At 41.9% G+C, this 24,758-nt stretch overlaps 1 protein-coding gene across 2 annotated transcripts in view; it reads left to right on the top strand.

The window, feature by feature from the left end:
* The window catches only part of DGKK (diacylglycerol kinase kappa), a 106,912-nt gene that overhangs the window by 64,794 nt on the left and 17,360 nt on the right, over positions 1-24,758 (top strand). For both annotated transcript variants that reach the window (XM_045538465.1, XM_045538466.1), the window contains exons 5-15: positions 6,618-6,753; positions 7,214-7,320; positions 7,646-7,768; positions 9,358-9,460; positions 17,306-17,489; positions 18,211-18,319; positions 19,099-19,238; positions 20,126-20,207; positions 21,889-21,980; positions 22,879-22,978; positions 23,940-24,156. In XM_045538465.1, coding sequence (XP_045394421.1) covers positions 6,618-6,753; positions 7,214-7,320; positions 7,646-7,768; positions 9,358-9,460; positions 17,306-17,489; positions 18,211-18,319; positions 19,099-19,238; positions 20,126-20,207; positions 21,889-21,980; positions 22,879-22,978; positions 23,940-24,156 — 1,393 coding nt within the window. The remainder of the gene's footprint in view (positions 1-6,617; positions 6,754-7,213; positions 7,321-7,645; positions 7,769-9,357; positions 9,461-17,305; positions 17,490-18,210; positions 18,320-19,098; positions 19,239-20,125; positions 20,208-21,888; positions 21,981-22,878; positions 22,979-23,939; positions 24,157-24,758) is intronic.

Genomic DNA, 24,758 nt, shown 5'->3' with positions numbered 1-24,758 from the left:
TCTCAGCCTATGTTAGGCTCAAGAAGAATACTAAGGATTAGTGTAGTCACTGCTCTGCAGCTGAGGTTGAGTGGGATCAGATGCTCCCTCTGTGGGTAATCACTGACCTGCAGTTGCTTCCTAGTCTGAAAATGACTTATTATGGTCATTGGAAATTATTGACTCACCTCTCTGCTGCTAGGGTTGGGTGGGGGTAGGTGTTCCCTCCGTGGGTAATTGCTGACCTAACAGTTGCCCCTCAGCCTAGGAAAGACTTAATTAGAGCATCCAGGCTGTGTAGAGATGTTGGCTAGGGATTCAAGCCTGGAAGACCCATGGACTATGCTGCAGCATGATGCTACTGTCTAGTTTCTCTGGAATGGCACCTCCATTGGCAGGAATGCAGAACAGCCACCAAGATCTGTGTACTGGCCACTGTGAGCCCCACCCCCATTCTTCATTTCTAACTGATCCTAGGTGGTCTAGCCCTGCTGGTACCTGTAAGACAGGAGTGAGCCTCCTGCAAAGGGTCTCAGAATAGTGAGGAAGCTGAATGTCCCTGCAAACTATCTTTTCCTGCTGTAGAAACCATGACTCCAGGGAAATTCTTTGTGTGGCACTGTGCTACCCTAGAGGAGGGATGGCACAGTCAAAACACATCATTCCTCTTACCATTTGATCACAGATTTTCTTGGTTCTGCGGTCCAAGGGCTTGTCTCAGCCTCACTCCTGGGTTCTGAGATATTCATGATGGTATTCTTGCCTGCAGATAGTTGTAAGTTGGATTTCTGTTGGTTGAGGGGAATGAAGCTGGACAACTCCTATTTTGCCATCTTGCTGATATCACTCCTTCTCTCACATTTTACTGTAAGCAGTCAGGAGGAGCCAAATACCTCAGCTAAATATCCAATGTCATCATTCACAAGTTATACTTTCCACAAGATACTAGAATACAAGCACAATTCAGCCAAGTTGTTTGCCACTTTATAACAAAGATCACTTTTTCTCTATTGTCCAATAATGTGTTCCTCATTTTCATCTGAGACTTCATCAGGAGGGCCTTTGCTGTCACTATTTCTACCAACATTTTGTTCACGATTACATAGGTATTCTCTAAGATGGAAGCTTTCTCCACAGTTCTTTTTTCTTTCTGAGCTCTCACCAAAATCATCTTTAAAATTCCATTCATGGCAATGTAGGCTTTTTTAAAGCATGTACCTCACAACTCTTCCAGCCTCTACTCATTGCCCAGTTCCAAAGTTGTTTCCACATTTTTATGTATTTATTACAGCAGTACCCCCACTTCTCAGTACCAATTCCTGTCTTAGTCAGTTTGGGCTCTTATAACAAAATAACACAGACTGGGTGACTTAAGCAGCAAATATTTATTTCTCACACATCGGGAGGCTGAGGAGTCCAAGATCAAGGCACTGGCAGACTCGGTGTCTGGTGAGGACCCACTTCCTGGTTCATAGACAGCTATCTTCTCATGTTCTCATAGGGTGGGAAAGGGAGTGATAAAGGTCTCTGGGGTCTCTTTTGTAAAGGCACTAATCCTATTCATGAGGAACTCCACCCTTATGACCTAATCACTTCCTAAAGGCCCTACCTCCTATTGAAGGTTAGGATTTCAACATATGATATGAGGGGGTGATACACATTCAGATACACATTGCAAGTGAGGAATCTTATTGGAGCAATGGACTCTACTGAATATATTCACTTAAGTATTGTAGAGAGGATAAAAATCAAACACAAAAACCTAACAACCACACACTGAAAGCTTTAAGCAAACCTACCTTCTTTAGCATTTAGAGATCAGTGGTTTGTGTACGTGCCACAGTTTTGAGTCTGTCTTCAAAATGGATTTTATTTTCAGGAAATGACAGGGATGGGTAAATTTTTTAAAAAGAAAAAAATCAAAATGAATTTTTAATCTGTGTCAACAAGTAAAAAGGCCTGTAATGACATACCATATTAGTTTCCTAGGGCTGCTGTAACAAATCACCACAAACTTTGTGACTTAAAACAACAGAAATCTATTCTCTCACAGTCCTGGAGGCTAGAAGTCTGAAATCAAGGTGTCAGCAGGGCCACAATCTCTCTGAAGTCTTTAAGGGAGGATTCTTCTTTGCCTCCTCCTAGCTTCTGTTGGTTGTTGATAATTCTTGGTGTTCCTTAGCTTGCAGACACAATCTCTGCCTCTATCATCACATAGTCTTCTCCCCTGTGTCTTTGCACTCTATACCTTCACATGGTGTTCTCCTCTCTGTGTGTATCTTTGTTCAAATTTCCCTTTTTTTATAAGAATACCAGTCATTGGATTGAGGCCCATCCTAATCCAGTATGACCTAATCTTAAATTGATTATACCCTCAAAGACCTCAATTCCAAATAAGATCACATTCACAGATACTGGAGGTTAGAATTTGAACCTATTTTTTTTTGGGGGGGGACACAATTCAACCTCACAACATTCCACTAGAAATTCCAATTCTAGTCCCCCAAAATTTATGTCCTTCTCACATACAAAATACATTCACCCTCATCTCAACATTCCCCAAAGCCTTAGCCCATTCTAGCATTAACTCTTAAATTCAAAATATCATTTTCTAAATAATCTAAATTAGGTATGAGTGAGATTGTGTGTATGGTCCATCCTGGGGCAAAATTCCTGTCCATCTGTGGACCTGTGAGCCTATGAAGTTATCTGTGTCCAATATACAATGTAGGGACAGGCATAGGATAGACATTGCCATTCTGAAAGGGAGAAAATGGAAGGAATAAAAAAATTACTGGTCTAAAGAAAGTTGCCATCCCAGCAGGGTAAATTCCATCAGGTTTTCCAGGCCTGAGAATAATTCTCTGTGGCTTGAGGTTCTGTTCTCCGGCCCTACACTCTCAGCCCACTAGAGTGGCAGCTCCCCTCAATAACCAAAGAGGTAGCCCCACCTTCTAAAACCAAGGAAGCAGCGCCACCCTCCGGAATCAAGGAGGCAGTGACTCTGCTGGCACTCTTTGGGTCTGTGGTGGCAACAGCAGCACTTCTGGCCTCTGAGCCTCTCTCAGCAGACTTGCTGGCCTTTGAGCCACCCTTGGAAGTCATTCTTCCATTTTCTTTAAGGATAATACATGTTCACAGCTGAGTGGATTTATCAGTCCATTTCATGTCTGTAGAATTTCACAAGTCTGGCAACCTTCCTTCGTTTTGTCCTATGTCTGTACCCTTCCATCCAAGCTGATAGTGTTCTACTGAAATAGTTAATTGGATCCATGTGTCCCACACCTAATCTCTCCAGCAAAAGTTTGTCCAGCCACACCCTTGGTATTCTCTCCAGAGTACATTTTCTTGGGTTTTGGAATATGGATAGGCTAAGAATTTTCAAATCTTCAAGTTCTGGTGACTTTTTACTTAATAGTTCTTCTATGGACTGAATTGTGTGCCCTCCACTCAAATTCATATGTTGGAGTCCTAACTCCCAATGTGACTGTATTTGAAGACAGGACTTTAAAGAAGTAATTGAAGTTAAATGAGGTTGTAAGGGTGGGGACCTATTCTGATAAGATAGTGGCCTTATAAGAAGAGGAAAAGAGGAAAAGATGCACATACCTAATAAAAGCCATGTGAGCATACATCAAAAAGGTATCCATCTACAAGCCAGGAAGGGAGCCCTCACCAGGAACTGAATTGGTTGACACCTTGATGTTGGACATCCTAGCTCTTAACTGTGAGAAAATAAATTTCTGTTGGTTGAGCCATCAGTCTATGATATTTTGTTATGGCAGCCTGAGAAGACTAACACAAGTTCCTTCCTCAATGTATCTCTTTTCTTTCACATTTTACTATAAACAACAAAGAGAAACCAAGCCACACCTTCTATACTTTCCTTGGAAATCTCCTCAACTAACTATTCAAGTTTATTGCTTACATGTTCTACTTTCCATACAATAGTAGAAAAAATTCAGCCAACTCCTCTGTCACTTTATAAAAACTATCACCTTTCTCCAATTTCCAATAATATGTTCCTCTTTGCTACCTGAGACTTCACCAGAAGTACCTTTAAAGTTTGTATTTTTAGCAGAATTCTGTTCAAGGCAATCTAGGCTTTTTGTATCTTGTGCCACAAAACTCTTCTAGCCTTTACCCATTTCACAATTCCAAAGCCACTACCATATTTTTAGGTATCTGTTACAGAAGCACATCACTTCCCAGTACCAAAATCTGTATTAGTTTCCTAGGATTGGCATAACAAATAACCACAAGCTGGGTGGATTAAAACAATAGTATTGTATTCTCTCACAATTCTGGAGTCTACAAATCCCAAATAAAGATGTCTTCAGGGCCATGCTCTCTCTCTGAAGGTTCTAGGGGAGGATCTCTCTTTGTCTCTTCCTAGCTTCTGGTTATTTCAGGCAAATCTTGGCATTCCTTGGCTTGCAGATGTATCAATCCAATCTCTGCCCTCATTGTTACATGGTATTCTCCCCTATGTCCATGTTTGCTGTTTCTTCACAAGGTGTTCTCCTCTTTGTGTGTGTGTACAAATTTCCCTCTTCTTATAAGGACACTTGTCATTGGATTAGGACCGACTCTAATCCAGTATGACCTCATCTTAACTTGATTACGTCTGTAAAGAGCCTATTTCCAAATAAGGTCACATTCATATGTACCAGGGGTTAGGATTTGAACATATTACGTGGGGGTCACAATTCAACCCACCACACATACTCATCCAGGGTTGGATGCATCAAGGTTCTCTTATACAATAGGATGCACACAAGAAATATAAATTCCATCTCCTCAACTGCTGAACCTAAGCAATGTCCATTTTATATATTCTTTTATATTCTATAGGCAATTGGGCCATGAAATTCAATATTTTACCAGGCAGAATTTTGCATTTCTTCCATTTAGTCCTATAGAACCCTGCACATGCTAGAAGAGCTCACTGTCACTCTGTACTGGAATGATTTGTTTCAGAATTTGTCTCCTCCAGTAGACTATGAGCTCCTTGAAGGAAACAACTGTGGCTCATATATCTCTGTAGCTTCAGTGTCTAACATGGTATATGGCACATAGTAAGCTCTTAGTAATTATTGGAGGAGGGAAGGAGACTTAGAAGAGAAAAGGAAGAAGCTTATAGAATTACAATTTAGTGGCTTGGAGAGTAGAAAGGTGCTGAGAGCTCAGAGTGCCAAAGCCAGGGCTATGCCACTTCCTCAGAACTCTCTACCTTCTATTCTGATCTTCCTAGAGCTTTCCAGCATCTCAATGTACAATAAACATTGCAATTACAAAGCAATCCCAGAACACGTGAGCTTTTAGCTCATCAAAGTAGCTTTTCCTTCTAGAAGCTTCCAGGTCAATTCACCAGTAGCTTAGCACATAGCCAGAATGTCAGAAAGGGGAAGGAGGGATCAGATAGTGCTGTGTGCAGGCTGTGTCTTAGATGGCTAATACCTGTAAATTGATCAAGGTTGAACACTTAATGTGCTAGAGCCCTCAATAGCTCTCTCTCTAATGGACCACTATCAGCTGATGTCATGGAGAAAATATAGTGCTTTTTAAAGTCTTGTCATGCCTTTACACAGCCAACCCATTATAATGTCAAGAATAAAAAGCTGTGTGTATACCTATGTCTAAACTCCAGAGGAAGGAAGAAAAGGAGAAAATCAGACATTCACAGGAATTAGAGAAAATGTGGAAGGGACCTGTGGAAGGCACACCTAGAAGAAACCTGGGTTTCTCCTTTCAGTCTACAAACTGTTGCTGGTATACCCTGTGCTTTCCCTACAGTGATGAAAGTCAGGCTGTGATATGCAAATGCAGCATTCACAGGCATGTTAACAAAAAAGGTCAAGTTCAATACCATGAAAGAGAACACCAAGCAGAATGCCACTCCATAAGGTCAAAGACTTTGTCTTGTTCATCACTATATCTCAAATGCCTTGAAAAATGCCAAGCACCTAATGGTTACTCAGTAAATGCTTGTTTAATGAATTATCGAATGAATTGATTAACCAGAAAACTGCCATAGGCAGTCAGAGTGTGGTATTCAGAAAAGAATACTTGATCAAGAAGCCCATGAGATAAAACTATTGTCCAGATAAAGCAATGGTCTGCTCACCTGGCAGCCAGGAAGGGAAGTGCACATCTCTAGGAAGTAGTTAAAGCCTGACAAGATTCCTTATCCCAGAGTCAGAGCTCTGCCTCCCCCATTCCTTCCCTGCCCACAGCATTTGGATATCACTGAATGTCCAACTCACCACTTCCTTTTGCTTATTACTTAAAGAGAACCAAGGCCAAGGCTAACAGAACAAATTTTGCTTGTATTAAACCAATAGAGTGGTTGGCCAAGCAGTATAAAGACCGTTGTTCCGTCGTCAGCTTCTTTTCCAGGATCTGCCCCTCTATTATTTTCCCTTTCTAAAACCACTAGCAAAAACAAAACAAAACAAAACAAAACAAAAAAAGCAAAAACAAAAATCCCAGGTATTGGCTCCAACTTTCAGTCTTCCCCTTCACACACTCTGACACCTATATAGCAGGCCATTTTAGCCTTAGCAGCAGATTTTCTGGCCTTCCCTAATCTGTCTCTGTGATTAACCCTCCATTCTCTCTTCTCTGATTTATTTTAGATACCTGCAGCAGAAAACAACCCTTTCCTTGTTGGAATGCACTATTGGTACTCCAGCTACAGCCACCGGACACAGCACTGCAATGTTTGTCGAGAGAGCATTCCTGCCTTATCTAGAGATTCTATCATCTGTGAAGGTACATTTCTGATTCCTTTAGAAGTGGAGCTCATGAGTGAAGATAGGGGTGAAGGAACTCATTTGTCTTTAGTATCATTGACTCACACTAGTTCACTGACTCTGGCATGAGGTTAAGGCTGACTGAAGAAAGCTTTGAGAAAGGAGGAAACTAGCATGAGGGGGAATTCTCATGAATTAAAATAGAGGGTTGAGTATGGAGGGATGGGACCATATGGTCACAAGGGTTGAAAAGACAGAAATCACCTCATTCTTAACATCAATTTCCATTCCAGTCAGATACTAGAAAGTTTTGCCAATAGGAGTAAAAAGGAACTGGATCATACTGAAAATAGGTCTTTGGAGGTGGATCAGAACTATTTAGAATGCATCTGGGTTCTAACTTTCAGAGAAGTTTAGGGAAAGGAATTAGAATATTCATTATCACCAGATTCACATCCATCTTTTTCTTCTTCTCACAGTGTGCAAAGTGAAATCTCACAGATTATGTGCTTTGAGAGCAAGCAAAGACTGCAAGTGGAATACGTTGTCTATCACTGATGACCTCCTTCTGCCTGCAGATGAAGTAGTAAGTACCAGCCCTACCCTCCCAGAGTCACCCTCTCCCATCTCCCCTTCACCAGGAAAAACAGGGGTAAAAAGACTTCTTCCTATCTCCAGACATGCAAAGTAAGACTCCTCCCCAGGCTTACAATCTAACCAATCTGGAAGAATGAAAACCCCCAACTTCCACTTGTCATTGGTCACTAGCATTGGAGCAGGGAGGGCAGGACCATGAAGAACTTGGGGTTTTTACCTAATGTCCTCCATGGGGTAGTACAATTATTCTAGCTGGCCCTTCCTCTCCTTATATCTCCAACTTCTACCTCTTGTCTCTTTTTACCCTCCAGCAGACCATGCCCCATCAATGGGTAGAAGGAAACATGCCTGTCAGCTCTCAGTGTGCAGTATGTCATGAGAGCTGTGGCAGCTATCAGAGACTTCAAGACTTCCGCTGTCTGTGGTGTAATTCCACGGTAAGACTCTTCCCATCTCCTTGATACATAAAGAACTTGATTTCTGGGGAAGGGGTGGATTGGAGCTTGACTATGCATATATGTAGATATAAATCTCAGAAACCCTTATCCCAAAATAGATTATATAGATTCCACAGTATAGAGCTCAGTGTCCTGCCTTTCCAGATCTGGCTATGGAGGCTTTGGGAGAAAGATTTAAGACTCCTATCTTTGATGATTCTTAATTGGCAAGGCCTACTAGCAAATGGGAAAAGCTGAACTCTTTAATGATAGTATGGGCAATTTCAAAATAACTTCTGAGTCTACCTTTAAGAAAACTTCTCCCTTTCTTATTAACTATCTCCTAGAAATTTGTAATCTTTGTTAATTAATAGTGGTTAATAATATTAACACATTATTCTTGCTACTATATTTTGAGTGCTTTATACACATGATCTCATTTAATCCTTACAACAATCCTAACTCAGGCCTCATTATCCCCATTTTACAGATAAGGAAAGAGAGGTTTAGAAAAGTAAGGTGATTTGCCCAAGATCATGCAGCCAGTCAGAAAAAGAGTCTTGATTCATACATAATTCTGCAAAGACCATGCTCTTAGCTACAACACTACCGTGCCTCTAAACCAGTGGTCCTCAACTGGGGGTAATTTCCCCCCCCAGAAGACATTTGGCAATGCCTGGAGACATTTTTTATTGTTACATCTCAAGGCAGGGGGACAGTGCTACTGGCATCTAGTGAGTATAGGCCTGGGATTCTGCTAAACTTCCTACATTGCATAGGATAGCCTCCCACCACAAAGAACTATCTGGCCCAAAATATGAATAATGTCGAGGTTAAGAGACCCTGATCTAGACTTTCTAGGCTTCTGGATGCTTCTCTTAAACTGAGTTTTCTTCAGTTTCAGAAGAAACTGAAGTATAAGCTTCTTCTTAGAAGGCTCTGTTTGTCCTCTTGCTTGCTTTCAATTGGTTTTGAATAACCAGGCCAGGTTCATGGCCCCTAGAAACTGTGTAATTGTCCAGGAAGTGGTGCTTGACAATGTCAGAAATCTGGGAAGAATGGCCACTTGTGGAAAAGGTGGCAGAATCTCAGCTGTGTACTTCCCAGCTGTTTGACCTTGGGCAACACCCTTTACCTCTCTGAGCTTTGGTATCCTCATTTCTAAAATGAACCCAATAATGTCTTCTCTACCACACAGTTGTTGTAAGGATTAAAGTATAATTACAGATGATCAGGATTAACCCTCTTATGATCCCCATTCTGTACAGAATGCAAGTAAATTACACATTCTGTAGGCCACTAAGATTGTGCCTCTGGACTGGTGACTTCTCAGTGCCTGTAGATAGGTATCTTTTGAAAGTTACCTTTGAAAGGACCAGAGTTCTGAAGCTACACTCAGGGACAGTGCAGGCTCAGGGTGGAGTGAGGGTGTTCAGGTGAATTAGGGGTATGTGTATGGCACCAAATCGCAAAACGGGGGATTTAAATACTAAGGATCTAAATCTTGGGATTGGAACTCAAGACTGATCAATGTTACCCTTTTCTCTCCCCCCTCCTTTTTTTTCTCTGCTCTGCTCTTGTCGTTTCAGGTGCATGATGACTGTAGGAGACGGTTTTCCAAGGAATGTTGCTTCGGAAGTCATCGCTCATCAGTCATTCCTCCCACTGCTCTAAGCGACCCCAAAGGCGATGGTAAGTAGCTAAACCTTAACCTCAGAGACACATTGCGAGGTGTGGGGGGAAGGTGCAATGGCTGAGAAGAAGGACTGCAATTAAATTATTCTCTTCAACCAAACATTTTGGGGCAGTAAGAATGTATAATGTGTGTATAGATAGCTCATGGTTTTCTCTTTAGACCTTTGGGATGGTGAATGTTGGTCTCTCTGGTGTATATGTATGTGGGCATGTTCTCTGTAGCCTCTGTCACATTGTTTATGATTGATCAGAATTGATTTCAGCTTTTTCCTGATTTCCAAACAAAAGATAATCTACAAAATAAGTTTGTTTGTGTCTAGGTGGTCAAGGAAGAACTGCATGAAAGCCCAGGTTATATTACTTTTAAACTGGAAACTAACATCAAGTTTGTTCCCAGACCTGAAACTAACATGATCATTGCCCCAACACTCTTCACTGGTGCTTTGTCAATTCCTGGACACTAGTGATTTACTGAGAAATCTAATCAAAAGATGTCTAAAGGTTACAGAGAGATCTAAAACATGGGCATTGCCAGAACTAATGATTACTGTGGATCTAGGATATTGATATACTACAATTAATATTTTAATGTAGCATATGCTAAGTGCCAAAGGAATGGTAGAGACACTTGGAAATCAGAAAATGTTAGGAGGTTAAGCAGAAATGAGGTAGTAATGAAATCAGTATAGCAAGAGTAAACTTTTAGAGTCTTCTATCAAGAGGTCTAGCAATGTTAGAACAGAGAAAGCAGGAGCCAAGGAGAAGTTTGTTTTTAGTTTTGTGTTTGTTTTTTAAGAATAGATAAGACAAGGAGGCAGCATGGTGTAAGGAAAAAAAGGGCCAGGCAACCATGAGTTTTAGTCACTTACTAGCCAGGTGACCTTGGGTAAGTCACTTATATTCTCTGAGCTTTACTTCCCCATCTGTAAATGGGAATGAATCTGCCTATTGTGAGGATAAATGATAATATATAAAGGGCCTAGGTATCTAGAAACATGATCCCAAAGGACCATAAAACTAAATCTTCTTGGGTGACTAAACACCTAGTCATCTAGCCTAATGAAAACTGTAGACCCTCACAGAGATGATTCATTCTTTGGCACTTGTTAATGATGCATTTTTGAGTTCATCTCTCCTTCCCTACTTTTTCTTTGCTTCTGAGAGACTCTTCTTTCTGCTATTGAATGGTTCATTTGCTATTCCCATCACTCAATATTAAAGATTGGAAGCTGACAAGATCAAAATCATATATCACAGCTAAAAAGACCTGACCTATTTTACTAACACTAAGAAATACAGAATTCTAATATACTTGCCACTGACATACTACTGTTTCACTAAGCCAGGGAAGAGATCATGAATTTCAGTTTGTGGATGGCTAGTTTCACTCTATATATGGTCAATTTCACTTACAGGAGGAAAGCTCAAATCCTTCCCAGAAAGGTTTTATCTGTATTTCTCTAATATGCTAATTTATCCATCACTGACACATGGGATGTCCCTTGGTCCAAGAGTGATTAGTGAACCACCATTTCATTGACTTAAAAATTGTCCACATATTGATGGTTTTTGCTCACTTCATTGCCAGGGAAGAGCCAGCATTAGCTAGAAGCAAAGAAAGGAAAAGAAATAAGAGTAAATGGTTTCTTTAGTCAGGGAACAGAAGGGGACAAAGATTCCTGTAGCCATTACAACACAGTTTCAGAACTAGACATAGTACATGTGTACCTGTGTGTTCATGTATGTATTCACACACACACATACACACACACACACAGAGCCAGTTAGTCTCTTCCAGTTCTTTCTCCAGCCCTAACACAGATAAAGATAGACCTTAGTACATGGAATGAGCCACTCACACAGGTTTCTGCAGGCAAGTATACTCATATGTCCCCATAATGACATGAACAGACATAAAAATGGACTTACTCAGGGATGCATGCATATATTATTCTCAGATCTACTCAAATATTTATCTACATAGTTACCCCCCAGATAGTTGACTAGAGAGGTGATGAGACTGATGACTTGGTAAGTAAGAGATGCTTGATTGGATGGAATGAAGGAAGAAAACGTGGTTAATACAAAAGAAAAAGTGGCAAACTAGTCAGTTGAGCAAACTCAGGCCATAGTGAACTAAACCTAGTTTTGAATCTGAGACATATTGCTCACCCCCATAGGGACCTGAGGAAGATGTCTTTGAGCAGAGGGCCCACCTCAGCATCCCACAAATCACCTCAAGCAGGTGTTAAGGAGTATGCCACTTCTCCTTTATAACTGGGCTAAACATGCTCTGTGCTTCCTGTTCTTAGGGAAGTTAGTGAGTTTTAAAAATTTGTTTGTTTTTTCCTATCCTATATCTTGTTATAGTTTGTCAACTAATGGCATTGCTACTTTCTTTTGCTTTCCACCAATGATATAATATTATTGCTTAGGAGCACCTAGGCTAAGCTATTCTTTTTGTGTAGTGTCTCATTTAACGCCCCATAAGTTAGTTTTTAGCCTTTCTTCCTAGTCATCTGCATTCTTGATCCAACTGAATCTCACTCTCTGACAGCCCTTCTTTCTATCATGCATTACTTGGCCTGAGACTTCTTAGGAATGTCTTCCAAGACCTCCCTATCTTCTTAACTCTTCCTGGCTTCTTCCAGTTACAGAATCTTAGAAATGGTGAGTTCCTTAAAGATGATCTGGTTTGACACCCCCTGGCCAGGCTAGGGAATCCCTTCTCCAGCATTCAGGGTGAGGGCATCAGCTGATGACTTTCCAAGGAAACCCGCGCCAATGCTGAGTAACACTCATCTATTCACACATTCATTTTTTCAGACAACAGACTCTAATTTCTGAGAATGCCTTCAAATTACCCCCTTTCCCTACCCAGTCTGCTTGGTAAATTCCTTCTCTCATCCTTTAAAGTCCAGCTCAAAATCAGACATTATATTCTTTGTTTGATGGCTTCTATAATGGCCTCTTCCCACTTCCCTAAATTAATTATTTCTTTTGATGTAAACCAAGAACACGTATCTCAGAGCACCTGACACGTGACATTATATAGTTCAGCACATGTCTGTCTCCCACCCCAGACTCCCTAGCACTTAACTCAGATCTGGGTACATGGTATTTGCACAGTCAAGATTTGTTACATGAATTCATTAATACATTTTCTGAATACTGCCTGTATGTAAGGCTCAATGCTGAGCAATTTAGAGAATAAGAAATGACTAAGACAGCATCACTGATTCATATGGAGGCTAAATAGTGTAGTGCAGTGGTTGTTGAACATGAGCATGCATAGGAATCATCTAGAAGCTTTGTTAAAACACAGAATTCTGGGCCCTACCCCCAGAACTTTTGATTTCAGTATCTGGGTGGGGTGCAAAAGTTTGTATTTCTAACAAGCCCCCAGATGCTGCTGATGCTAGTAGTCCTGGAAGCATGCTCCAACATTTAGTGTGTGACCCTGGACAAGTTACTTAACTTCTCTGTGCCTCATCTGTTATTTGTTTTCTGCCAATAGGGAATGATAGTTGTACTCAGGTGCATTAGGAAAGTTAAATGAGTTGATATTTGTAAAAAGATTTTAAACAGGGAGGGGAAACAGTAAGCCAACCTTATGCCAATTTAGCATCCTTCTGTGGTGTGAACAGAACAAATTTGAGTGGAACTGTTGGCTTCTTGGTTTGGGGCACTGTGATTGTATTAATACAGCTCAAAGGAACATGGGCTTTTTATGAAAGGTTCTTTCAAGCTGTTGACTCATCTGGAGCTTAAAGTCAACTAAATCCCCTAAGCCCTTTTCACACTGGATGCTGCCAAGTCAAGTCCCTCTTGTCCTGTTCTGGTCCAATTTATGTCCTCGAGCCTAAAGGCCAAGCTTCACATTTATTCCCTTTACATCTCATCAGTTGACTTTGACCCATTGGCCTGTCGAGGCCATTTTGCAGTCTTGATTCTGTCATCCAGTAGCTCTTCCTGCAGCTTTGGGTACTTCAAAGGTCACAAGCCAGCCTTCTATGTTTCCATGTAAATTGTCAATGAAAATTGTGGAATAACACAGGACACTCCCATATGATTAACATCAGCCTATTCAAAAGCAATCTTGTGAGCAGGGTTATTTACCTGGTTATAAAGCGGCCTAACATTATTACATTCCAGCCCACAATGGCACCTATTTTTGTCACCTTGTTCACAAGATTCTCTTGAAAAACCTGGCATTGCTCAAATTCAGATATTCTCTGCCTCTGGGGTAAAATGCTAGATGGGGCTGCCCCTGTATTCTCCTGGGACTGGCTTCCTGCCAGGGCTGCTTCCATTGTCTTTGCATTAGTGACCAAATAAGGTTTGACACTGAAGTTCATGTTGCCTTAATTACATAATTTTCTCTGTAGCAGCTTCCCATCTCCACCCTGGATTATTTTATCAATCATTGCACATGCTAGTATTGTACATAAAGAGAAAAGAACACCCAGAGAAGTTAAGATGTTTGCTCTAGGTTAGTGAATAAACTTGTAGGGCAACCAGCTGCAGTACACAGGTGCAGTCTCTTATAGAAGTATACTACAAAAGGCAGCCTGTGCCCCAAGCTGCAAAATAGATCTAAAAATGATTCCAGCTATGCCCTCATGGCTATTTAACTTACAGATAGTATTAGCATAATTCTTTTTGTCGTATTTCTTAATTTAATTCTTGACTAGTTAATATATTCACATGGTTCAATTTTTTTAAAAAAAGAAAAACACACACATAATATTTAATAAAAAATCTTGCTATCTTTTCTCTGATCTTCTCACTCTCCTACAGCCCCCCTCATTCCCACTTACAAACAGATGACTACTGCCATTAGTTTCTTGAATACCTTCCAGTGGCTTTTCATGTATAAACTGGTAAATGTAAATAGGTATTCTTGTCCCCCCTTTTTAATACTATGCACATTATTTTGTGCCTTGCTCTTTTTCCCATCACAGTGTATTTTAGAGATCTTTCCATGTCAACAAAAAATTGTTAACTCCTTTGTAAAGCTACAAGATATCCCATTATATGGCTATACCATAACTTAACCAGTCCTCTATTGATGGATGTTTTGGTAGTTTTCAGCCTTTTGCTAATACAAATAATACTGCTATGAACAACCTCATGCATGGCATTTTACATATTACATCTACAGGAAAAATTCCCAGAAGTGGAATTACTAGGTCAGAACGCATATGCCTTTGTAATTTTCACAGATACAGTCAAATTGCCCTCCACAGAGCTTGTGTCACTTCATACTTCCATCCTTAGTGTATGAGAGGGTCTGTTTCCCCATGGCCTCCTCAATCAAGTGTGTTATCTAATTTTTCAAAAATTTTGCCAATCTTCTACACAATAAAAAAGTGGTACCATGGCCTAGTTTTAATTTGTATCTTTCTTATTATAAGTAAGTTAGACCATCTTTTCATCTTTAGGAGCCAAGTTGTATTTCCTTTTCTCAACAGCATAATGCTTAGCCAATAAAGGTTAATTTTCATCTAAGCCCTGGGAAACTAGTTAGGTTTTTGAATGATCCATTTTGCAGATAAGGAAACTGAGGCCCAAATAGCACATACTAGTTGGTCCCACTGCCACTGCTACCTCCCCTTTAGAGAGGGACTACCCCCAAAGGGCCTTTGACACTCTTAAAAAACATTGGGGGCATAGACAGGTCTATTCCAGGACCTCTGGCAGGAGACATCGTTGCTTCCAAACACATGTCACAGATCCACTAAATGTTAGCAGGAAGCTGTTTCCACCAGTCCTTTAATTAGGATATATATCCAAAGTCACATGCTCACCTAGAGGGTGTTGACAGGAGGTTGCTGAGTGAGAAAAGGAAGCACAGAGCAGAGCCAGGTTCTAAAACAAAGGAGAGGTAAGCCTAAGGCTAGGCTATGATTTGGGGCCTGCATTGTTGGTTGGTAGGGGAGCAAACACATAAAAAGATAACACCCTTTGACTCCTTTCTTTATAAATCTTATGACCTGTCCCCTAATGTTTCAATTCTATACTGAAAAGCCTCATCCTCATTTTTGCACTGCTTCCTCTAATATCTTGTCATTTGATATGGCCCCTGTCACCTCTCTGACCTCTTCTGCCACTCGCCCCCTCACTTGCTCCATAGCAGCCATGCTGTGCTCTTCACTGGTCCTTAGGCACTGGAGACAGTCTCGCTTCTCAGGGTCTTAGCACTTATTCTTCCTCCTGCCCCCCAAAACTTTTCCACCAGATACCTGCATTGCTTACTCCCTCACTCCACTCAATTCTCATCTCAAATGTCACCTCCCCAGAGAAGCCATTTCTGACCACCCTGTTTAAAATAACATTCCCTTCTATCTCTGCCCCCTTTCTTTGCCTTATTTTTCTCCACAACACATTATCTTTTATAATTATTTATTATGACTTGTCTCCTCCATTAATATATAAGTTCCACAAGGGCAGACACTGTTTCTATCTTGTCCACCATTGTGTTCTCAGAACATAAAGCAAGGACAGGCACAGAGAATGCCCTCAATACATATTTGTTGAATGAATGGATTAATGTGTCTTAACTACCATTGTGTCAACATATTACTTTTGTAAAAAAAGAAAAAACTTTCAAAAAGGTACTACTGTTGGATAATGTGTTCAGAGAAAGTAACTACTTCCAAGCTATGCTACTGAGGTGACACAGCAGACTCCCCTTGTAGCTGTGAGTCCTGGCAAGCACTGAAAATTTGGTGCATGGCTGGCTAGCTGGCTTGGGACACCTTCAAGCTCTACTAGCCAGTGAGTGGGAATTGGCCCACAGAGGAAGCCTGCCTTAGATTTTTCCAGGAAGACCAGCCATGAAATCTGTTCAAGCAGATTTCCTTCAGGCTCCCTTTCACCCAGGTTAAAACAAATGAGACTTCTGAACCTACCTCCCCACCACCACCATTGAAAAGTGAGCCACATGCTTTTTGCCCTATGTATTTATTTTTGCTGGGGCATCCATGGCAAGCCACAAGCTCTGAGGTTGGGGGGCTCACTATTTGTCTAGTGTCTCCTAGGGGACCATAGAACACTGCCCGTCTCCCTGCCAACAGGCTCTAAGACTCAGCACAAGCTGGCAGGCTTTGGCTATTTAGACTGTTATAACTCCACTTCTCTATGGGTAACTTCAGTGTTGGGGATTATTAAAGCCTCTCTCTTGTTCAGACAATTTCCCTATAGTCTAGTTTCCCCTGGAAGTTGGTGTGATAGCACAGATTGCTCTGCCAGAGCCATAGAGAAGTGATTAAAGCTCTTTATTTCATCCCGCCTTGATGTGTTCTGTCATTAGCTCCTGGCTAAATGACAGCCTTTCCTCCCCCTCTCTTCTGATCTGGTATCTTCTCACTGTGAGCACTGAGCTATCCCAGGCAGAGAAAGGACTAGTTGGTGTGCTAGTCCTCCTCCTGGGCTCTCAATCCTCTCCTTCCTCAGTTTCCCCACAGAGTTTTACTAATACTTGATTGTGGCTCCAATTTCCTTATTCCTTGTGTTCCAACATACTCTGTGTATGAGTCTGTCTCCCGAGCTTGAGCACAGGGACTATACCGCAGCAGTATCTAGTTGCTCAGTAAATGTCATTTGCCTGACAACAGCTGGAAAAAGAATTTTTAAGTCCCTCTGGATGTTGTCTTGACTTTCCCTCTGCTCCTCAGTCTCAGGAGACTGGGACTTGTACTCAAAAAGTCCTTGCAAAATGTGATGTTAAGTCATGTCTAATTTCCATCTGAATGACCCTGTTCTTTTTTTCTTCTTTTTCTTTTTGGTGTGTGTGTGTGTGTGTGTGTGTGTGTGTGTGTGTGTGTGTGTGTGTATCAGGCCAATTAGTAGTATCTGAAGACTTCTGGAATCTTGATTGGTCATCAGCCTGTTCATGCCCCCTGCTCATCTTCATCAACTCCAAAAGTGGCGATCATCAAGGCATCATCTTCCTCCGAAAATTCAAACAATACCTTAATCCGTCTCAAGTGTTCGACCTAGCGAAGGGTGGACCTGAAGCCGGGTAAGCATGGGGTAAGGGATATAGTTGGGTATGTAAGAGACTCCTCCCTCTGTACCTTCTAGACTAGGATAGGCTTCCTGGAATCAGTTCTTGTACTTGGGCAGGAAAGATCTATTTTCTCACATCAGGACACAAACATATGACTCCAGAGCATTTGTTGTTGGCTGGTTGGAGGACTTTTATCCCTCTCCCAGAAATCCTTTCAAGCCCATGTCCTGCTCTCAGATTTGCTTCACTTTTTTCTAGCTGGAAGAGGTAAAGCTACATCCCCTGACCTCACAGGAAGAAGCAAATGGATATTGCTGTCTACCTTTCCTGCCACTCACTCTTTTTCCTGAGGCCAAATAGATATATGTCTATTACAGATCTGTTTTATTTGGGGACCATCTGGCTGCTCAGTCCTGGTTCCTGTGAGCCCACTGGCCACTGTGCAAGGCATTCTTCTTGGGCCTCAGCAAGTAGCTTTGGCTAGGTTACTACTGGCTTCCAGAGCAAAGTTGGGCACAGAATAGTATAAGTTGAGGCAAGGCCTGATCTCTGGGAGTGCCTGTGAGAAGTTGCCTGTGGTCTTAGGTACATAGAGAGATAGGGGTTAATATAAGGCAGGTAGCCTGTTAGCAGGGTGCCGAAGCAGCAGTCCTTATGTCCTGACATGTTGTAGGAAAGAGTTATAAAACTCAGCTGTTCATGAAATGACTCCCTTTCCCCTTCTTCCTTTCAGGCTGTGCATGTTCAAGAACTTTGCTCGCTTTCGTGTTCTGGTTTGTGGTGGAGATGGCAGCGTGAGCTGGGTCTTATCTCTGATTGATGCCTTTGGATTACATGAAAGGGTAAGTCCCCAGCTGACTCAATTTAGCCATTGCTAGAAGGAGTAGGGGTGTGGAACTGCCCATCCCAAGAAGTCCTGAGTCTTCATTCTCCCTGTCTGTAAAATACATATTTCCCACAGGTTTCATAGTCAACCTGACTGGTAGATTTCCAATCTAAGCCTGCTCACCTAGACCATTTTCTGGCCGTCTATCTGTACAAAGGAGAAATGAAGGAGTTAGCAGAAAGAACGAGTAGTGCTCTATTCCCCAGGCTTCAGAGTGAAGGGTTAAAGGGGAAGAGAGCATGCGGAAAAGAAGTGGCCTCAGACATCATTCAGCTCCCAATTTCCTTCCCTTCCTGAGGCCACCAATCTTTCTCCCTGAGTCTCAAGAGTGGCAGAAACTTTCCTCTACCTTTCAACACTCTCCCTAGGCAGCCCTCTGTTCTTGTGACTCCAGTGGTTTTGTCTCCTGAGGCACCCCACCTCCTTGGCCCAGCCCAGATAGAAATTGACGGTTACATTTCTCTTTTATAAGCATGGCTATAAATATTAGCATATTCCAGCAACTTTCCCCTTTAGTGAGTAGTTTCTATATTGCTAATACTGGGGTCCAACTCCTTAGCCAAAATTTTATCCAACTTCAAACATCCTCCTCTTATACTTCCTGGAATCTTAAATCTCTTAAAACCACTAGCTTTAAGGCCATAATTCTTCCACCAGGGTGTCCTGTGGGTTCTTTCATGGGTGAAGCTTGGTAAAAGGACTGTCTGAAAAGGGTGCCCCCTTTTGTTCTTGCAGTGTCAGCTGGCAGTCATCCCACTTGGAACTGGCAATGATCTGGCCCGTGTCCTGGGTTGGGGTGCGTTCTGGAACAAAAGCAAATCACCTCTGGATATCCTCAACAGAGTGGAGCAGGCTAGTGTGAGGATTCTAGACAGGTGAGTTGCTAAAAGACTGGGTCCCTGTGCCTCTTCCAGACTCACATGAGTTATTCCCATTTATATCATCTCAATCAGGAATACTCTAATCTCTCTCACAGAGCCTCATTTCCTTTCTGGCTTCAGTGCACAGCAGTTTGAGGGATCTTGTCTTTTGGGAAGCTGTGGTCTGCCATGTGTCCCTCAAACATCATTAAATCCCCTCTTTAAAACTAAAAGACCCTAGAGCTCGGGCCCCATGAATAAATTTCAAGGGTTCTGTGAACTTTCTTCAACTTGTATAGCCAATTATCTATGTAAGCATATTTTTTGCTGGGAAAAATCTACAGTTTCATCAGGTTTTCAAAGAAACTAAAAAAGTTGGGGGGTGGGTAGAAATAACTGGATGAGATTGTCTCTGCTCTAGAGAAGAGAGAATATTGCCATCCTATCTCCTGAGGGGGGAAAAAAAGACTTTATATGCTGTGGCATAAATGAGTATTTGATTTATTGCTGCCCATGAGGATCTCTTGGGTAGATTTTTCAAGATACCAAACTGGGCCCCACTACAAAGATTCAGTAGGTCTTGGGTAGGGCCCTGATATGTGTATTTTACAAAAGCACCTCAGGTAATCTTGATGGTTACCTCTGGTTGAGAATCACTGCTCTCTGAGAACCCTGTGAGGGAATTCCTTCCATCACACTGGCCTGCAGAAGTCATGAGGCAGAGGACCCTCTTGTGGTATACCTTGAGATCAGGTGACCAGAGATTGCTTGGGCATCCCATACAACATGCCTCCCCCCATCACATAAATATTTTGACCTCTTTATTGAACTTTGAAGCATTGATTCCCATCTGTGATGAAACACAACCCTAAATATCTATCTGTCTTTGAACTTCATTTCAGATGGAGTGTGATGATCCGTGAGACTCCCAGACAAACCCCGCTGCTAAAAGGACAGGTTGAAATGGATGTACCACGATTTGAGGTAACTACTGCCCAGCTATAATTCAGGCCAACATCTTTGTTACATGGTGAAATAGTTGGCAAAGTCCAGAGAGAAGCTTTTGTATTGTCCATGGACTCAATGAGGATGAGATCATTGAGGATTGGGGACATGTCAGTCAGCAGCTATTTACCAAGAACTATGTTAGGCACTGGAGATATAATTCATTTAGACATTTACTTATTCATTCATTCAAAATATTTATAGAATAACTACTATATGTGACATACTGTTCTAGGAGCTGTTCTTATATGCTAGTGGGTAAAGAAGAATGACATAGTCCCTGCTGTCATGGAGTGCATAGTCTACTTAGAGAGATGGTAGAATAAATCGTTTTAATCAAGTAATATGAGTGTTAGTATATAAGGAAGTAGAGGGAGTTGGGAACACACAGCAGGGGGATCTATCTCAGTCTGGGGGGAATCAGGGAAAGTTTCTCAGAGGAAGTGCAATTCCAGAAGAGACCTGAGGACCAGAGGGAGTTAACTAGGAGAATAAGAAAGAGGAGGCCTGTTCCATACAGAGGGAACAGCATGTGTTGTTCCAAAGGCAAGAGAGAGCATGGACTACTCACAGAACTGAAATACATCCATAATGGCTGGGTCACAGGAGCCAGGAAGGGGCATGCAGGGAGGGTAACCAAGATGAGGCTGGAGAAGTAATCAGAGGCCAGGTGAGGAGGGGCCCGGTAAACCATATTAGGAAGTTCAGACTTTTATCCTGAGAGCAATGAGAATTATAGAAGGGTTTTTTCTTATTTTATTATGAAAATTTCCAAACATATAGAAAAGTTGAAATGGTAGATTCTACCACTAACATTTCCCTATATCCGCTTTGTCACATATCCTGCTATCTACCCAGATATCCTGCTATCTAATAGAAGAGGTTTAAGCAGAAGGTTCCATGATATGTAAAGAAACAATTAAAGGAATAAAAACTAGAGGCAGGGAGAAAAGCTAGGAGATATAATTGTCTAGGCAAGAGATGAGGATGATTTGGACTGGTGAAGCGGTAACAGGGATGAGGAAAAGTGGACATATTTGATACATACTGAAGAAATAGAATTATCAGGACTTGGTAGATGTTCGAAAGTAGGGGGTGACAGAAAGGGAGGAGTAGAAGTTGTAATTAAGAGTACAGACTCAAGAACCCAACTACCTGGAATTGAATTCTGGATCTGCCACTTATTATTGTCCCCTTCTCTATGCCTCAGTTTTCTCCTCTGTGAAATGGGGATAATAATAATCTTTATCTCATAGGGTTGTTATGAGGATTGCATGGCACACAGTCAGTGCTACATAAGTGGATGCTGTTATTATTAGTAATATTATAATTAAGAAGTGACATTCTAGCATTGGAAAGATGTGGATTTGAATCCCAGCTCTATTCTTTACTAGCTATGTAATATGAGGTTGTTTGTTCATTGACACATGAAACAAACAGTACCTCCTTCATATGAGTTTTCAATTATTAATTTAAATGAGAGGAAATAAAATGCATCTACATTTTTAGAATGACCACAGATCTAAGATTATCTCTGGGGACCTTCAACAAGAATCCTTTGATCATTTCCAGAGAGGCAGTTGAGCTGTGGGGGATGAGGATGGGCAGCACACTGTCACAGTGCTAAGAGGTCAGAGCTAAGCACTCCTTTTGCCCCTAGGCTGCCGCCATCCAACACTTAGAATCAGCAGCCACTGAGTTGAACAAAATCCTGAAGGCCAAATACCCCACAGAGATGATCATCGCAACCAGGTCAGTCTTCCTTTGGCTCTCATCCTCTAGGGTGACTTTTGCCCCTCACGGGTTGTTCCCAGGTCAGATATGGTGTTCACTTTAATAGTTTTAGGGTGTTGAGGCCAAGGAAAGTATATATTATCTTCCCAAATCAGATTTGTCCCAACTCGAATCTCCTGAATGGAAAGTTTAGAAAGAAAAATGAAACTGAGGCTCCTGCTCCTCCAAAACGACAAAATTGCAAGCCAGGGATTTTGAAGGAGAGTTACAGAAGGGAAACAACATTCTAGACCATTCAAGAAAGAGCATAGCTTAGCTCCCTGCAGTACAGACACGTTGTTTTCCACCTTTGACACCAGGAAAGGTCTTTGTAGTACCTACCTACAGCTGCTCTCTCATAATCTGAGCAACATATTCTCCCCCTCTAAACATGTGGCTTATTTGTTCCTTCTGGGAGTTCTTTGCGGGGGATGTTCCTGCACAGTCTACCATACTGTCCTCTGAGAAACACTCCCCACAGGGAGAGTCCTCCCAATGTCATTATATTTGCACTAAATTAGCTGGGCCCTTGAACCATAGCTGATTGACCCGGGGTGAAAATCTGACCCAAGTTGGACCAAATGAATTGTCTTTTATGGAAATTCAGAATTAGTACTAAGAAACGCTGGTCAAACTCAGGTACTTGACTTGGGAAGTGGTGTGAAACTGGACAGAAGTGGAGATGGAGCATATTTCACCATATGTACAAAAAAAAAGCAGACAGGGAGAGGGGCCTGGGGGAGAGGGAGAGAGAGGGAGGCAGGAGAGATAAGGAAACAGGAGGAGGAGAAAGATGGAGACCGATGACGTTATAAGAAAGAAGGGCTCTGGACCTCAGGACCCATGTCACAACATGCCATCTATCTTATCTTTCCAGATTCCTGTGTTCAGCCGTGGAAGATTTTGTGGTTGATATTGTGAAGGCCTGGGGTCGGATCAAACAGAACAATACAGCAATAGAGTCTGTGATTTTGAAAGTAAGTTTCCATTCCTTTTGTCTTATTCTTTTTGTGGATCCAAGGGCCCCTTTTTGACAAAAGCAAATGTGCCCTTCACTGGGAATTGTAAAAGAAATGCAAGGAGGGGCAGCTGGTAAGCCTCCCTGATGGGGAATGTCCAACTTCATCAAACTTCCATCTTTTGCCAAATGAAGAATGGCACTATGCGTGCATATACACATGCTATGCACCTAGGCATATGACTAGCATTTGCCCACAACTAGACATAAGTGTACACCAAACATGTATTCACATGGTTGGATACTTCAACATGCTTGAAAATGTGTACATACAGATACACACTAGAAACATGCCCATGTTCACCTCTATGACAACAGTAACACTTATAGGGCACTTACTCTGTGCCAGAGACTATTCTGAGTGCCTTGAATGTATTAATTTATTTAATCCTCACAACTTCCCTAGAATATAGAGGCTCAGAGAGGTTACGTAGCTTGCCTCAGGTCACAAACCATGAAGTGATAAAACTGGGAATCAAAGCCTTAAATCCTGTAGCAGATGTAGGTCCCCAAACCTAGCCACGCACAAAGGCAGACCCCAAGTACCCATGCAGAGGCACATCCACATCCATAGGAGCATGCCCATGAAAACGCCAGTCTAGAAACGTTTATCTTGCCTCAAGTTTGCCATGTTACACATTATTTTACAAGCCAGTCTGAGGTAAGAAAAACTTGGCAATATACATTGATGCCAGGGCTGCTCAGAAACAAATGACATGTATTTGATCCCCTAACACCCTTTGGTTGTCTCATTACATCTACCCAACAACTTTTTTCCCCACATACTTTATCTCCCAGTATGTGCTTTCTATGCTCAGTGTTCCTGGCCAACCCCTCCCCTCTCCACTGCCACTCCTCATTCTGCTCTCTCAAACACTGGTCCCTCCTAACAATGTCCCATCTCCTTCCTCACTATACAGAGTGACATAATGTATGATAAGCTCATTGTCCTGATTGATGTTCTGGCTGAGGAGTCAGCAGCTACCTCTGCTGAGAAGAGTGCAGACAGCAGCAAGGCAGATGGAAAGCCCTTCGTTCCTCAAATAGACCACATAACCAAGTGCAAGTTGGAGCTGGCCAAAAAGGCCCAGAATCTCCAGAAATCCTTGAAACTCATCATATTCCAAGTTGAACAAGGTAAGGTTCCCCAGAATGTAGTGACTGAGGTAGGGGAAAGAGAAGGTTCTGGTGGATGGTTTACTGGTCTCCCTCACTCTGGGTTTGCTATCTGACTCCACTACCAAAACTTGACTAGATTCTGCGTGCATATTGCATCCAAAGTCAGTGCTCACATTGCTGATTTGAGAAGCCTCAGTCCTGATAAGCTGCCCCATTGGCTCCTCCTACCTCCCAGGCCCTCAACTCTTGCTACTAACTTATTTTGGGAACCAACATTCATTCTAAACAAGGACGGATGCTAAGTGGCCTGGCTTATAGCTCTGTCAGCATCCACCAGCAGCCACAGAATTTTTTCCTACCTGCTCCTGTTTCTTTCCAACCACCAAACCTGTGACTATTTTAGAAAGAAACTGGTGTTCATCTCTGCATGGCTTGCACAGTACTAATTAGGCACAACACCCCTGACAGTGGTCCTGATGGTTCTAGCATTGATTGCCATCGCCCAGAACTCATAACAGTCTGCAAACTTTCCAACTCAGTATGAAAGCTCTTTCAACTCCCCCAACTTCTTCATTTAACATTTTGGTGACAACTTCTTCCCCAAAATGCTTCATTGACAA

Source organism: Lemur catta, chromosome X, assembly GCF_020740605.2.
Source record: "Lemur catta isolate mLemCat1 chromosome X, mLemCat1.pri, whole genome shotgun sequence".
In the NCBI taxonomy this organism is placed as follows: Eukaryota; Metazoa; Chordata; class Mammalia; order Primates; family Lemuridae; genus Lemur; species Lemur catta.
Note: the sequence above shows the minus strand (reverse complement) of the source record. Positions and strands in the feature narration are given on the sequence as shown.